The 12,858-nt window shown below is 45.8% G+C and overlaps 1 protein-coding gene across 1 annotated transcript in view; it reads right to left on the minus strand.

Moving 5' to 3' along the window:
- The window catches only part of LAMC2 (laminin subunit gamma 2), a 62,022-nt gene that overhangs the window by 4,641 nt on the left and 44,523 nt on the right, over positions 1–12,858 (minus strand). Inside the window, exons 10-21 of the mRNA XM_029227036.1 lie at positions 12,623–12,805; positions 11,743–11,988; positions 9,501–9,646; positions 8,345–8,501; positions 7,828–8,033; positions 6,697–6,776; positions 5,462–5,611; positions 4,790–4,934; positions 3,928–4,077; positions 3,293–3,407; positions 1,854–2,053; positions 17–175 (exon numbers count right to left, since the gene is read on the minus strand). Coding sequence (XP_029082869.1) covers positions 17–175; positions 1,854–2,053; positions 3,293–3,407; positions 3,928–4,077; positions 4,790–4,934; positions 5,462–5,611; positions 6,697–6,776; positions 7,828–8,033; positions 8,345–8,501; positions 9,501–9,646; positions 11,743–11,988; positions 12,623–12,805 — 1,937 coding nt within the window. The remainder of the gene's footprint in view (positions 1–16; positions 176–1,853; positions 2,054–3,292; positions 3,408–3,927; positions 4,078–4,789; positions 4,935–5,461; positions 5,612–6,696; positions 6,777–7,827; positions 8,034–8,344; positions 8,502–9,500; positions 9,647–11,742; positions 11,989–12,622; positions 12,806–12,858) is intronic.

Below are 12,858 nucleotides of genomic sequence, written 5' to 3' on the forward strand. Positions count from 1 at the left end.
AGTCACGGGAACTTACCGTCTGCACTGCATCCGTAGACGTGCCAAACTCCCGCTCCTTCCTTGCCAGCTCTCCTTCCACTTCCCTCATCTCACTCTTGAGAGTGGCCAGTCCCTTCTCCATGGCCAAGGCTCCATCTGCTGTCACGTTGGCCTCCAAGTTCAGACTCCCCATCTCCTGGGAGAAGAAAAGGAGCCAGGGACGGAAGGAGAGAGAGGGGTAAGGCACAAAAACATCCCAAAGACAACTGCAGAAAAAATACAGCTGCAGCCAAGCCCTGATGGAGTGAGATGAACAATGAGAGAGTCAGACTTGGGGACACACCCTTCCCCAAGCTCTGCCTCAAACAAATTAATTCGGGGGTATGTCTCCAGGGGCTAGGACGATCAGCTTTGAGACACTGCTTCCCTCTCAGGTTAAGCTCACCAAATGGTGAGTGAAACAGGAACCAGTCGGGAAAACCCAGAGGGTGAGAAACTCATCTCACTCTCTGTCATGTTTCTTTGCTGCTGCCATCTTTTGAATGGTTTTACTCCCCAAGACAGCAGACTTTGGGGGCAGAGAATGAATGGGCTATAGCTTTGAGTTTTGTTTTTATTAGGATGAACGAATCTTAACAATATCTTTACCAATAAGCTACTATTAGGCATCAAGTTACACAGACACCTCTGTACTAGAAGCCACGTAAAGAGAAGCACAGGAAATTGGTCTCTACCCTCAAGGGACCTAAGATTTGAGATTTTTTTTGGAAGTTACCAAGTGGTCCAAGGGTGAGGCCACACAGTCTAGATATCAAGAGTTCCCTCTGGGCTTTCTAGAGTTGCTTAAGCTTTCTAGAAGTCATACTTAAATAAGAACGACGAAGCTCTCGTCCAGCTGAGAAGCACTCTTTCTACTGTAGCACTTAACATATGGGTTGGAAGTGCAACTAGCCTGCCCTTGCCCATTACACTGAATGCTCTCTGAAGAGAAGGACTGGGTCTTTCCCATGTCCGTATCCCCAGCACCAAGCACTGTGCTGGCACAGAATGGAAGGAAAGAGAAAAATGAGTAAGTGGAGCTTAGTCATAGAACATAGGGTCAAGGGATCCAGAACTCCAGAATTTCATAATCTTGACTCAAAACACTGGTATAGTTGCTACAAGTTGAATTGTGTCCCCCTAAAGGATATGTTGAAATTCTAAACCCCAGTACCTCAGAATGTGACCTAATTCAGAAATAGGGCTGTTGCATATGTAATTAGTTAAGATAAAGTCATATTGGAGTAGAGTGGGCCCCTAAGCCCACACGACTAGTGTCCTTATAAGAAGAATTGGAGACACCCAGGAAGAAGAGCTCCATGTGATGACAGAGGCAGGGACTGTAGGGAAGTCGCTGCAAACCAAGGAACACAAAGGATTGACAGCCACCACGGGAAGCTAGGAAGAGGCAAGGGAAGTTTCCACCCAGAGTCTTGGAGAGAGTGTGGCTCTGCTGACACCTTGTTCTCAGACTTCTAGCCTCCAGAACTGTGAGAGAAGAAATTCCTGTTGTTTTAAGCCACCCAGTCCGTGGTACTTTGTGAGAGCAGCTCCGGGAAACTAATGCAATAGTCTATATAAACAACAGTCTTGGCTGGCTCTTCTCATGGTGTTGTCCAAAAAGGGAGCTGAAAATGGTGCGCATGGGGCAGCAGTACTCAGCCAATGACAGCCCTGTGAACCAATCAGCAAGAGGGTCAGCCAAGTGGCTCTAGGGCCGCCGTGGACCATAACAGAACCCGACGGTCAACATGAGCCCAGCGCTCTTTGCTCACTGAACGTGACCCTTGCGTTTGGCGCTGCTCTCACCAACCTGCACCTCGATGTCCCTTTACCTGTTCTATGTTGCCGGTGGTCTCCAGGGCTTCCCCGGCTGCGTTCTTTGCCCTCTGGGCGTCGGCAGCAGCATCGCCCAGGGCTGTTTCCGCTTGCTTGGTCTTGTCGCTGGCATCTGCAACCTTCTGGCTGATGTAGGAGAGTCTCTTCATGGCCTCTTCAGCTTCTGCTTTTCTGTCTTCAACCTGCAGGTCAAACTCTGAAATGCAGACAAGTAAACATTGCCGTAAAGTTGAAAATTAGCTTCCAACGGAAGACGAAAGTGGCTGAGGCTTTTAAGAACAATTACATAAAGAGTGTTAATACTGCCCAGGGGGTGAGAGTGTGGAAAGTTGTGGCTATTACTCTTTCTTGTCCAGGAGAAAGCATCTTAAAGGAGGCACTGAACTAACCACCAACAGTCAGCCTGCCCTGGGTCCCCATCATTGCAAAAGTGAACCCCAAAGTGAATCAGAGGCAGGTGGAATCTTTGAAGCCCAAAGTTTCAGGCCAGAGCCTTAAACTCTAAGCTGCCAATGGTAATAGCTGGGGATTGGACAGAATGGGTAGAGAGGGACTTTCTGTGAAGAAAATCCTAAGACTTAGGAATGTTTATCTTTTGTTTTTAGTGAAGAAGACTGAAAGTTTAACCAAATCTCTACAAGGCATAAACCCAGATTACCTGGAATCTAGATGCTATGACAAAGCTTGCTTTATTATTACCACAAAGCAACCTCACTGGTCCTGTCAATACATTGGAACCAACCAGGCAAAAGAAAGAGAAAGAAGAAAGAAAGAAAAGAAAGAAAGAAAGAAAGAAAGAAAGAAAGAAAGAAAGAAAGAAAGGAAGGAAGGAAGGAAGGAAGGAAGGAAGGAAGGAAGGAAGGAAGGAAGGAAGAAAGAAAGGAGGGAGGGAGGGAGGGAGGAAGGAAGGAAGGAAAGAAGGAAGGAAGGAAGGAGAGAAAGAAAGGAAGAAAGGAAGGAAGACAGGAGGGAGGGAGGGAGGAAGGAAGGGAAGAAAGAGGGATGGAGGGAGGGAGAGAGAAAGAGAGGGAAAGGAAGAAAGAAAGAAAGAAAGGGAGAGAGGGAGGGAGGAAAAGAAAGAGAATTATCTGTATGGTAGCGGGATATTGAATCTGTGAGGAACCTTAGAGGTCATTTAGTTCAAATTTCTCCAGAGGGGAACATTAGAATCTAGAAAGGCATGGGACCTGCCTATGGTCACACAGCCAGCTCAGCGCAGTCATGTGGCTGAGCAGAGATCAGAACTCAAGCCTTTTGACATTTAGTTCAATTCTTTCTACTACATCAAATATTTTTAAATGTTTGAAATATATTTATTAAGTGTCTATTAATACCCCAACGTACCTGTCACTTAGATTTATAAAGATTCAAAATAAACCAAAGTCGTGGTTATAACTTTAAAATACTCAAGTGATCTGAACCACGAAATACTCACCTCTGAGGTTCTTTAAGATGTTCTCAACTTCATAAAAAGTGGCATTGCCCATACTTAGTGCTTCTTGGGCTCTGCTTTTAGCAAGGTTGGCACGGGAAAGCAGTTGATCTGATTTCTGTAAACAGGCAGGCAGAACAAGATTAGAGTAAATGTAGCACACACCCAGGAAGTGCCCTCCTGCCGGCATATTCACTCTGACACACTTCTCTGCATGACAACAGAGCTGTGATTCGCCATAGAGCGTAGGGGTGCTGTAGCAAACCCCTCCACAACCTGGGGCAGCACAAACTTTATAACCCAATGACCCGATAGGAGCCCACATCGAGAACAGTCTCAAGCTCTGGTCCACTATCAGGTACAAGAACAGTTTGCACATCCTAATTTTAAACTCTAGATACTTCCTGAAACCAAGCTAGTAGACAGAGCCAGACCAGAATTAGACCCAGTAGGCCTGTGTCTTATTCCTAGATTTGAGGGCTGACTCAGTGGGTGGAGCTGAGCTAATTACATTAAGGTCTCTATAAGCAGCAGTATCATGACCTTTCGAGAGTTTTTGATGGTTCTTCTTACAGCATTAATTCACATGGTAGCCCTTCAATACATGTTTGTTGAATGAACAAACTAACAAACGATACCTGTCTCCCATTCTTCCCATTCTGTAAGAGCTTCCGGGTTTCTTCTTCCCAGTTTCCCAGATTGCTTTGCACACGCTTGAACTCATCCACATGCTTAGTCACCAGGCTTGAGACAGAGTCAGCTTTTTGTCTGATCCTCTTCGTTTCTACCTGTGAGCCCCCAAAAATGAATGAGCCTTACTTTCTGCTCACCAGTTGTCGTACCAGCCTTCCTAGGACCTGCCATCATTGTTCGTAAACAACTATCCAGGCCCAAAGTCTAACAGAAATGAGGCAATATTCCTCATGAAAGTCAGGCAACAGGTCTCCCAAACATCAAACAGGTTTTAGGCCTGCTTTATTTTTTTTATTATTATTTTACGTGTTAGTTTATATATACATGGGAAAATTTTTGTGGAAATCATTGTGAGTACTTTTTGCCATAGGTAGAAAGCTTAATCTAATAAATTTGCAATAATTAAAGGAAGATAACAGAAACAATGCAAAACTTTTGAGAAAAACAAAAGCCTTCTGAGTGGCCATATGTGGAGATACACTATAGGTTGGACCCAAATGTAAATATCAAACTTTATCTATAACAATTTCCCACAGGTTGCAACAGTCCCCAGAACTAGGAAAGAGATAGAAAACTTTTAACCACTAATAGGAATAGGTTCAGGATGTGAGCCATGGCCTTATCAGGGACCAAGATTGGGGTTTAAGAACAAGGATAATGAGGAGAATAAATACTCTTTCTAATCTAAAGCAAGAAAAGTCAATATGGAGAAAAAACCCGAATGATTGAACGATTCAGTGGAACCCCCAGAGAAGAAAGCATTATGGCTCTTCTGCACATCAGTGCATAGGTTTTAGGTGCCCTTACCTGAAAGGACTGATCATTGACCCCCTGAAGCTGAGATGCTGAATTGAGAAGGCGGAGACTATGCTGATAAGACGTATCTGCTTCAATGTCAGTTTGAGTGGCCTCCCTTGACAACTGCTGGGCCAGAGACTTGGTTTTCTCCAATCTGCAGGGAGTGAAGAAAGAGGACTTTGAGAATTCACTCTTTTTTATTAAAAGCAAAACTTCATCCTGTTAAAAGTATGTAGTCGGGATTATTGGAAGAACCAGACGAGATGTGTCCCTTTCCACAGTTTAAACATAGACCTTAAAGTTTATACAGGTTGGGTCAGAAAAATTCAACCCAAGTTCCCTAATTTTTTTTTTCCCAATTCTTGATCATATGAATATATTATGTTTATCTGTGCCATGCCATCAGATAAGTGTACTCACATCCTTTAAACACCACAGACGGTGACCGTATCTCCAAATATACAACCTCTCAATCAAAACACAAACTTTACTGAGATTAATCAACCTTTCCTTCCAGCCTTAAAGGCGTCTGTTTTCCTCCAAAGTAATACCCTCATCCTCTCGTCCCTCTTAGTATTGATGTACTTCTAAAGAAACACAGCACCCCTCAGACGTGGTTGGCATTGAACCCTGGGAGAGAGCGGATTATATTGGCCCGTGTGAGGACCCGTTGAAACGTACTTTCCCACAAGCCCTTGCACCACGGAGCCGTCCAGCGTGCCGATTCCGCCTCCTTCACTCAGAGCCTTGCGTGCCAAGGATAGGGCTTGTTCGGAGTAGTCCTCGGTTTCCCTGGCCAGTTGCTCCATGTTATTGGCTGACTCAACGTGGCTGAAAGGATCAAAAACCAAGAATTTGAGTTTTCACGGCAAAGAGCTTCCTTTAGGGCTTTTATTTAAATGAAAGGAGAGGAATAAGGGAACTGGTTGGACTTGAAAAACCAAGCAGAATTGACCCAGATGAGATGGAGCTCCTCTAATAGAGGAGCTATCTAGAAGCAGAGGGTGTTCTGAGAAGCAGCCTCATGTCCTAGACTTTTTTGGCCATCTACTCCATTTATGGCATAATCAGTGGAAGCCATGGAGATGGGTAGGAGAAGTCTCAGAGTGATAAAATATCGCATTTATAAACTGTTTTCTGCAGGAGAAACCCCTGGGTTTTATTCCATTCAGGAGCCAACTCCCTATTTAGTTTTGCTGCATCTCTAAACTGAGCCCACCACTAAGGGGGACAAAGCCTGTCAATAAAAGGCCCCCAGTTGCTTTTGTCCTCCTCGTTCTAGAAAGTGATGGAAACGAGCTCAGGAGGCAGCGCGCGCTGCAAGAACACAAGCCAGCCCCCCTTCTGCTAACAATTTCATTTGGGATTAGCAGAGCCTGCCACCTTGCTGAGCCCTCCGCCAAGAGCAAGCCTCTTCAGCATGGTAGGATTTATAGTCAGGCAAAGAACTAAGGAGCATCACTGGGGGCCTGCAGAGCCGGTTTTCAGGAGGACGTTCCCCCTCTGCAGACTTGGCCCCCACAGGCCAGCAAACAGCTCGCAGCTACTCGTTCCCAGGCTTGGTGTGGGAGCCTGGGAGTCCCTCAAAGGTGCAAAGCATGCTTTTCCAAGGGCTGATTCATTTGATGGGGCCCAAGGAATTACATCTGACATACACCAAAGCCATGCTGTTGAGTCATAGAGAAATCTGCGAAAGAAACACCCTTGCCCCCAACTCCTGCCAAGTGACCTTGCCCAGTGGCCACCTATATACACTAAAAGCCAAGGGGTTAAAAAAATGGCTTCAGGGCGGGGGGATGGCTGCAAAGGAGCCTGGAGATAATGAATATGCTTTGGTCCTGAATACCCTGCGGCGCTGTTCAAGGCTGGCCTTGCAGAGGTGGTCTGAAGCAGAGGTGCCCTCCAGGACTGCTCACCTGTCTGCCAGTCTCGTGGCCTCCTGAGCCAGACTTTTAAAGCCGTTTGGCCCCATATAGTCCTCTGAGGGAGGAACGTCCTGTGGAAAAAGGACAATTGGTTAAGGCTTTGCCGTGAGCCTAAATATGAGCCATGGAGCCTAAGCACGTTGTGCACCTGTTCTGTCAGAGCCACTTGTCATTAGTCACACAGCATTCTACAACGTGACATGTCGAGTCCCTGGTCACGACGGTCATTACATTAAAAAATGTATAGACAAGAATAAAATAGAAATCCAAGTTTAAAGGAAGTCTGTATATAGATATAGATGCATTTTAGAATATATACATGTTTATATTTGCATATGTATTCAAAGTCCAGTAGAACATAGACCAAGTTTTAATGGTAGTTATTTCTTAGTAATGAGATCATAGGGAATTTTATGTATTTTCTGAATTTTTTACAAAAGGAAAATCAATACACACTATTTTTAAATCCTTCATTTTCTCATCATAATATCTGATTATCTTCCAGTTTTCTTTATCCACCTCCTATCCACCCACTTACATTATTATCACCACTGCCTTATTTAGAACGAGAAGAGTGCTCATTCAAACCTCTCCCTCCGACCACACTACAAACTACGTCATTAAGAAAATCATACTGGCAACATTTTTTTCCCCTATTTTAAGAACCATGTCGTTATTGGCCTCCTTCCTTCCTTTCTTCTTCCTTCCCTTTCTTCCTTTTTCATCTGTTCTTTATTTCTTTCTTCCTCTCTCTCTCTCTCTCTCTCTTTCTTTCTTACAGCAAACATTTATCACAGCCACACATTGTGCTACAGGCTGAGAATGTAAACATGAACAAAATTGAACCCTGCCCTCTGGGAACTAACAACCTAGAAGAGTTGCAGAAAGAAGGGAGAAGAGACGGCCAAGATGAGGCTATGGGTAGCAAGAAATGAATAACACAGTGAAATGGGAACCTGCAGGAAGCCAAGGAACATAAACAAAGGTGCAACTGCTGCAAGGAAGAAAAGTCTAACTGTCTGCCAGAGAGACCAGAAAACCAGAGAGACAAGGTGAGCCTGTGACATGGGCAGTCTTCCATCTCAGCAATGACTCTCAGTCCCCTAACCCAGCACCACCTACGGTGTTTCGCAGGGCAGCTTCACTTTCCTCCAGGCTCAGGCGCATCTGAGTGATGAGCCTGTGAGTATCCTGAACTCGGTTCTGATGCTGGCTGCCCAGGGTCCGAACTCTTTCCACAGTCATCTTGAGGTCATCCAGGCGGTTCCGGTAGCTATTCTCTTGGCTCCTGGCCTTGGCCAACTGGAGATTGAGGGATCTAATAGCACCTGAACACCAACAAGGAAAGGGAAGATAAGCACATTGGGGGCCAAGTCGTCAAATATAACAGAGGGTTGAAAAAGTGACTTTAACTGGCTTATGGCAAAATGGTAAAAACCCAACATATGAATGCATGCAACTGCTCTTTTATCTCCATCATTCAGATCCCAGGAGAACATCACAGACAGTCCTTCCACCTCCGCAAGGGCTAGGCAGAGACATCTGCTGAACTGTTACCACCGAGGATTCTGTGACCTAGTGTATTGCTTTCTAGGACTCTGAATTCTCTCCTTTGTGAAGGGAAATTGGCCTTCATCACCTTCTGAAATCTGGGCTTCTCTCAGAATGTCCCGAAGGGCCTGCTCAACCCACTGCATCCTGCCCTCCAGCTCTGTGTTGGGTACTGCTCCACCGTCACCCTGAGCCTTTGAAATCAGGGTCTCCAGGTTCTGGAGCTGCTGCATAAACTGATCCATCTGAAACCACACAGGGAAGAGGATTAGAACAGGTGACAGAGTTCATGGTCAAATAGCAGGTACCCAGGGGCTAGTAGCTAAAAGCCCAGAAATGCTTGGCCTGTCATGTTAAAGTTCAGATTCTGGAGCCTAGACTTTGAGTCTGAATCCTGGCCCCACTACTCACTAGCTGTGTGACCTTGGGTAAGTCATTTTCTTTATCCATAGGATGGGGATAATAATAATAATATCTCACAGACTTATGGACTAAATGAGTTAGTATTTGTATAGTACTTAGAACAGTGCCTGGAATAAAGTGCTACAGAGGGCTGGTTAAATAGATACATTTTTAAAAATAGGTTAAGTTTGCTCTACATTTGGGTTCCGTTTGGGCCCTTTCTTCCCCCACCCTTCACCCCAGTAAAATATTAATTAATAATTAACAACATCAATTTCATTCTTCTCTGGAATTTGAATGAGAAACTTCTGGAGACTATTCCTGTTTTGACAGCCTTGACACCTCTGGACTCCTCATATCTTTTATACGTTTATGTCTTCTTCATTTGTTTTATAAGGACATCTCTTGGAAAAAAATCCAGCTAGAAAATGGCATATTATAATGGAAAGAGCACTGAATTCAGAATCAGGGGACATGGATGGTATTCTCGGTTCCACCTGGCCATGTGACTTTGAAAAATTACACATTTTTCAAAACTTTGTTTGCTCAGTGAAAGCTGAGATCAGAATGCTTTTCCTTCCAATTTGACTAAGTTACCATGAGTACCGAATGCAGCAGTATCTGCAAAAGGGGTTTTGAAAATGGTAAATATAAGAACATAAGCCTGAAGTATTTTTACTAGTATATGGAAATTTTTTTAACATAGCAATTTTTAAAGAAAGAAATAGTAATCCCCGCCCCCGTCCCCAGGAGTCTACGAGAGTCCTGGATTTGTGACAGAACCACCCAGGAGACACTTCAGGATTTTACTCCTGTGGGTGAGGTCTGGCTAGCATGCACACCTGAATCTTCACTTGATTATAGCAAGCTGGACAGATGGTTAATGCTGCATGCTCACAGTTGAGGCCGCCAAATCCTGGCTTGCAAACACAGCTGCCATCACTTCTACACTCCACGGGCTCCGAGCCCACTGGGTTGCAGTTGCAAGCTAGAGAAAAAAGACGGACAAACAGGAAGCTTTCATGTCAAGCTAATTCCAGAAACTGGAGGTATAGCAAAGATGAAAGGAGGATTGAGTCACCAAGGGCAAAGAGTCCTTCTTTGCCCTTGTTGATTCATATTGTGTTAGATTCATTTCTTGGCTATGCCTCCAAGCACATTCCCACAATACAGAGAGGTCTTCGGAATCATCTGGCAAGTTTGTTTGGGGTGTGTGTCTGGATGAAGAGACACTATAACAGTTCATCCTTTCTAGTGGCACTTATTTACTTCCTCCCATTAAATCATAAGCCTGCTGGATATTCTGCAGACACTCTGGCTTTGCTCACAGAGAAAATAACATTTCTTCTGGGCCTATATATGCCAGAAGTAGACATCTCTCTGTATATATACAGATGAGGAATATGAGCTCAGAGAAGCTGAGTAATTTGACCTAGGACACACAGCAAGAAAATGGCAAGCTGGAATGAGAACCTGGCCAGAGCCAGTGATATTTTCCTTCTGCGGTAAAGCGGTACCTTTATTCAGTCAAATTGATTCAGTACCACTATGTGTCATGTTCTGTTCTAGGAGCTGAGGATGTAACAGTGGGTGAGACACTACTCTACTGGAGTGATTCTTTGGGTTACTCCGCCTTCAGTGCTCACAAAACACTTGGTAGTATGATCATATGTCTAAGCGTACTGTCATTATTTGCTTACATATTTGTGTGTCTTCCTTATTAGCATATGAGTTCTTTGGGAGCTGGAGCTGATTTATTCATTATTATAACCTCGGTATCTAGCTCCACACTGGGTACATGGTAAGTGCTTGATAAAGGATAGCTGAGTGAAAAAATGTATGGTCTAAAGGCAGTGAACTCTCTATTAATAGCACCTTATAGATGGAATTATATAGTTTATAGTATGCTTTCTCATATGCTATTTTCTTTTTTTTTCTTTTTTTTTTTTTTCTCATATGCTATTTTATCTTTGCAACCACTTTGAGTAAAATATTAATCATCCATATGAGGAAACTGAGGCTCAGAGTGATTAATTGGCATGATCAGCGTAATACAATAGGTATGTTAAAAAAATTGGACTTGAACTCATTACCGCTGATGTCATGTGGATGCTTCCTACCATAGGACACCACAGCTAACCCACAGGCTGGGGTCAGGGCAGGTGGAATTCGTGCCCCTGGGTAGAAGCCCCAAGTTGCACAGAGGTCCTCATCATTTCTGGGGCTGGGGACTCTGGTGTGAGTGGGGGGGTGGCTCTGGGCTCCCTGCAGACCTCCTGGGCGACCAGGAGTCCTCCAATCTCGGTCCCCAAAGGCACTCTGAACCTTAAAATGAGGAAGCTCCTGAGTTCTGGGCACCAGGGCTGGTCTGGGACCTTTGTGACCTAGGGGTGAGTCTGTGGGGCAGGCCAGCTCCCTAGAATGGAATTTGCCTCTAGAAGAGAACATGTTCGAAGGCTTGAAAGAAGGGCTGAGCAAGAGGCCTGATCTGCGCATTCATGCTTTGATCTGAAGCGGCCCCCAGGAATGCTCCACGGGAGCTACTGCTTTGAAGCCCAGTCTCCTTAGGAGACGTTTGGACTGTTACCTTTCTGTACATCAATCGCACTGGCTTCCTGAGAGGGTCTCTTCAACTGCTTTACAACCCACCCCCCTCCCACTTCAGTGTGTTCAGGCTTAGTCTCGAGCCCTTTATCACCTTCCGATTCAAGGTCTGGCAGCCCCTCCCTGCCTACCAGCCTCGGGACTGGGCGCTGGAAGCAGCCCCATTTCATCTCCTCTTCCACTCTGGAGCATAAACCTGACCTTTTGCACTTCTCCCGCGCAGCTTTAACCCTTTCAACACCCTCCAGCTCTGACTCCAGAGCCCTGATGCAGGGGACACGGGTCTTAAGACCTCTGACAGGCGAAAGGTCCAGGCTCTTCACGAGCCAGTCGGTCAGAGAAACCAAAGTAGCACCGCGATATTACCTGCTGTTGGCCTTGCTGATTTGTATGTTCTGACACATGTACACACACAGGCGTGCATGCACGCACACACACGCACACACAGGCTGTCCAATCCGTCTAGGGGTGCAGTCCTACCTCGACACTTGTCCATTGGGTTGGGAGCCAAGGGGTCCCCAAAGTAGCCTGCTTTGCACTGGTCACAGTGGGTACCGGCTGTGCCGTGGAGGCACTTCAGACACCTGCCCGTCAGGCGGTCACAGTTCCCAGAGGCACTGGGGTCCACATTGTTGTTGCACTGACAGGGTTGACAAGGCCTCACTGGGCCGTGTTCCCCAAAGGGGTCCCCAAAGTAGCCATCGGCACAGAGCTCACAGCGGGCACCTGGAAGGAACAAAGAACCAAGCCCAAGCGATCATCCACTGGCAGCAAAACCAGACGCAGAGGACGAAGGTGTAAATAGCCCTCTAGAGGAGCTTTCCCCATGGACCCCAGAACAGTACCTTCAGGAACAGGAGCCCATGGCCAGGGCCTGGCTCTTCCACTCCACGGTGGTCACAGATTTTAGAACCCAAGCGCCACTAGGAGCCTTCCTGCCGGTTAACTAGCTGACTGGGAAAAAGTCAGATTGAGACCCATACCACTGAGACTGCTGCTGAAGATAAACTCTTCTTTCAGACTGACCAGCAGAGAGATGCGACATTTATAAGGCCACTAAGTTTTCCTTCTTCACCTTGGTTCATTTTTAAAAACTTAGTTAAACCGTGTATTTCATCTGAAAACTTCATCTCCTAATTACAAACCTCCTAAAACAGCTTTAGATGTTTCCTCCGCGTAACTGTACACTCTGCCCTTCCTCAATCCACTTCAGCTCTCGGGCATCGACGAGCTATCCTTATCTTTAAAATGAGCCCATTTAGACTAACCCTGAGTAATGAAAACTCCCTGGGAATCCCTTGGAATAGAAGCTATCCTTGCAGATTCACGGCTTCAGGACAGGGCAGGCAGCTGGCCTCACCGGTGACACCGTGGGGACAGTTATTGCACACCACCTCCTCTGTCTCGGGCATCACGGAGCAGCTGAACCCATTGCGACAGGGGCAGGGCTTGCAGCTGCGGGGGTCACGCGGGTCGTTGTAGAAACCAATGGGGCAGTCGGCACACTCGATGTCAGGGTTTTCATCCCCTGAATAACAATCTCCTGGGGGGGCAGAGGAAGAATGGAGGAGCAGAGAAATGAGCAGGGTAAAACTG

This window comes from Monodon monoceros, unplaced genomic scaffold, assembly GCF_005190385.1.
Source record: "Monodon monoceros isolate NGI ecotype Baffin Bay Population unplaced genomic scaffold, NGI_Narwhal_1 Super_Scaffold_18, whole genome shotgun sequence".
In the NCBI taxonomy this organism is placed as follows: Eukaryota; Metazoa; Chordata; class Mammalia; order Artiodactyla; family Monodontidae; genus Monodon; species Monodon monoceros.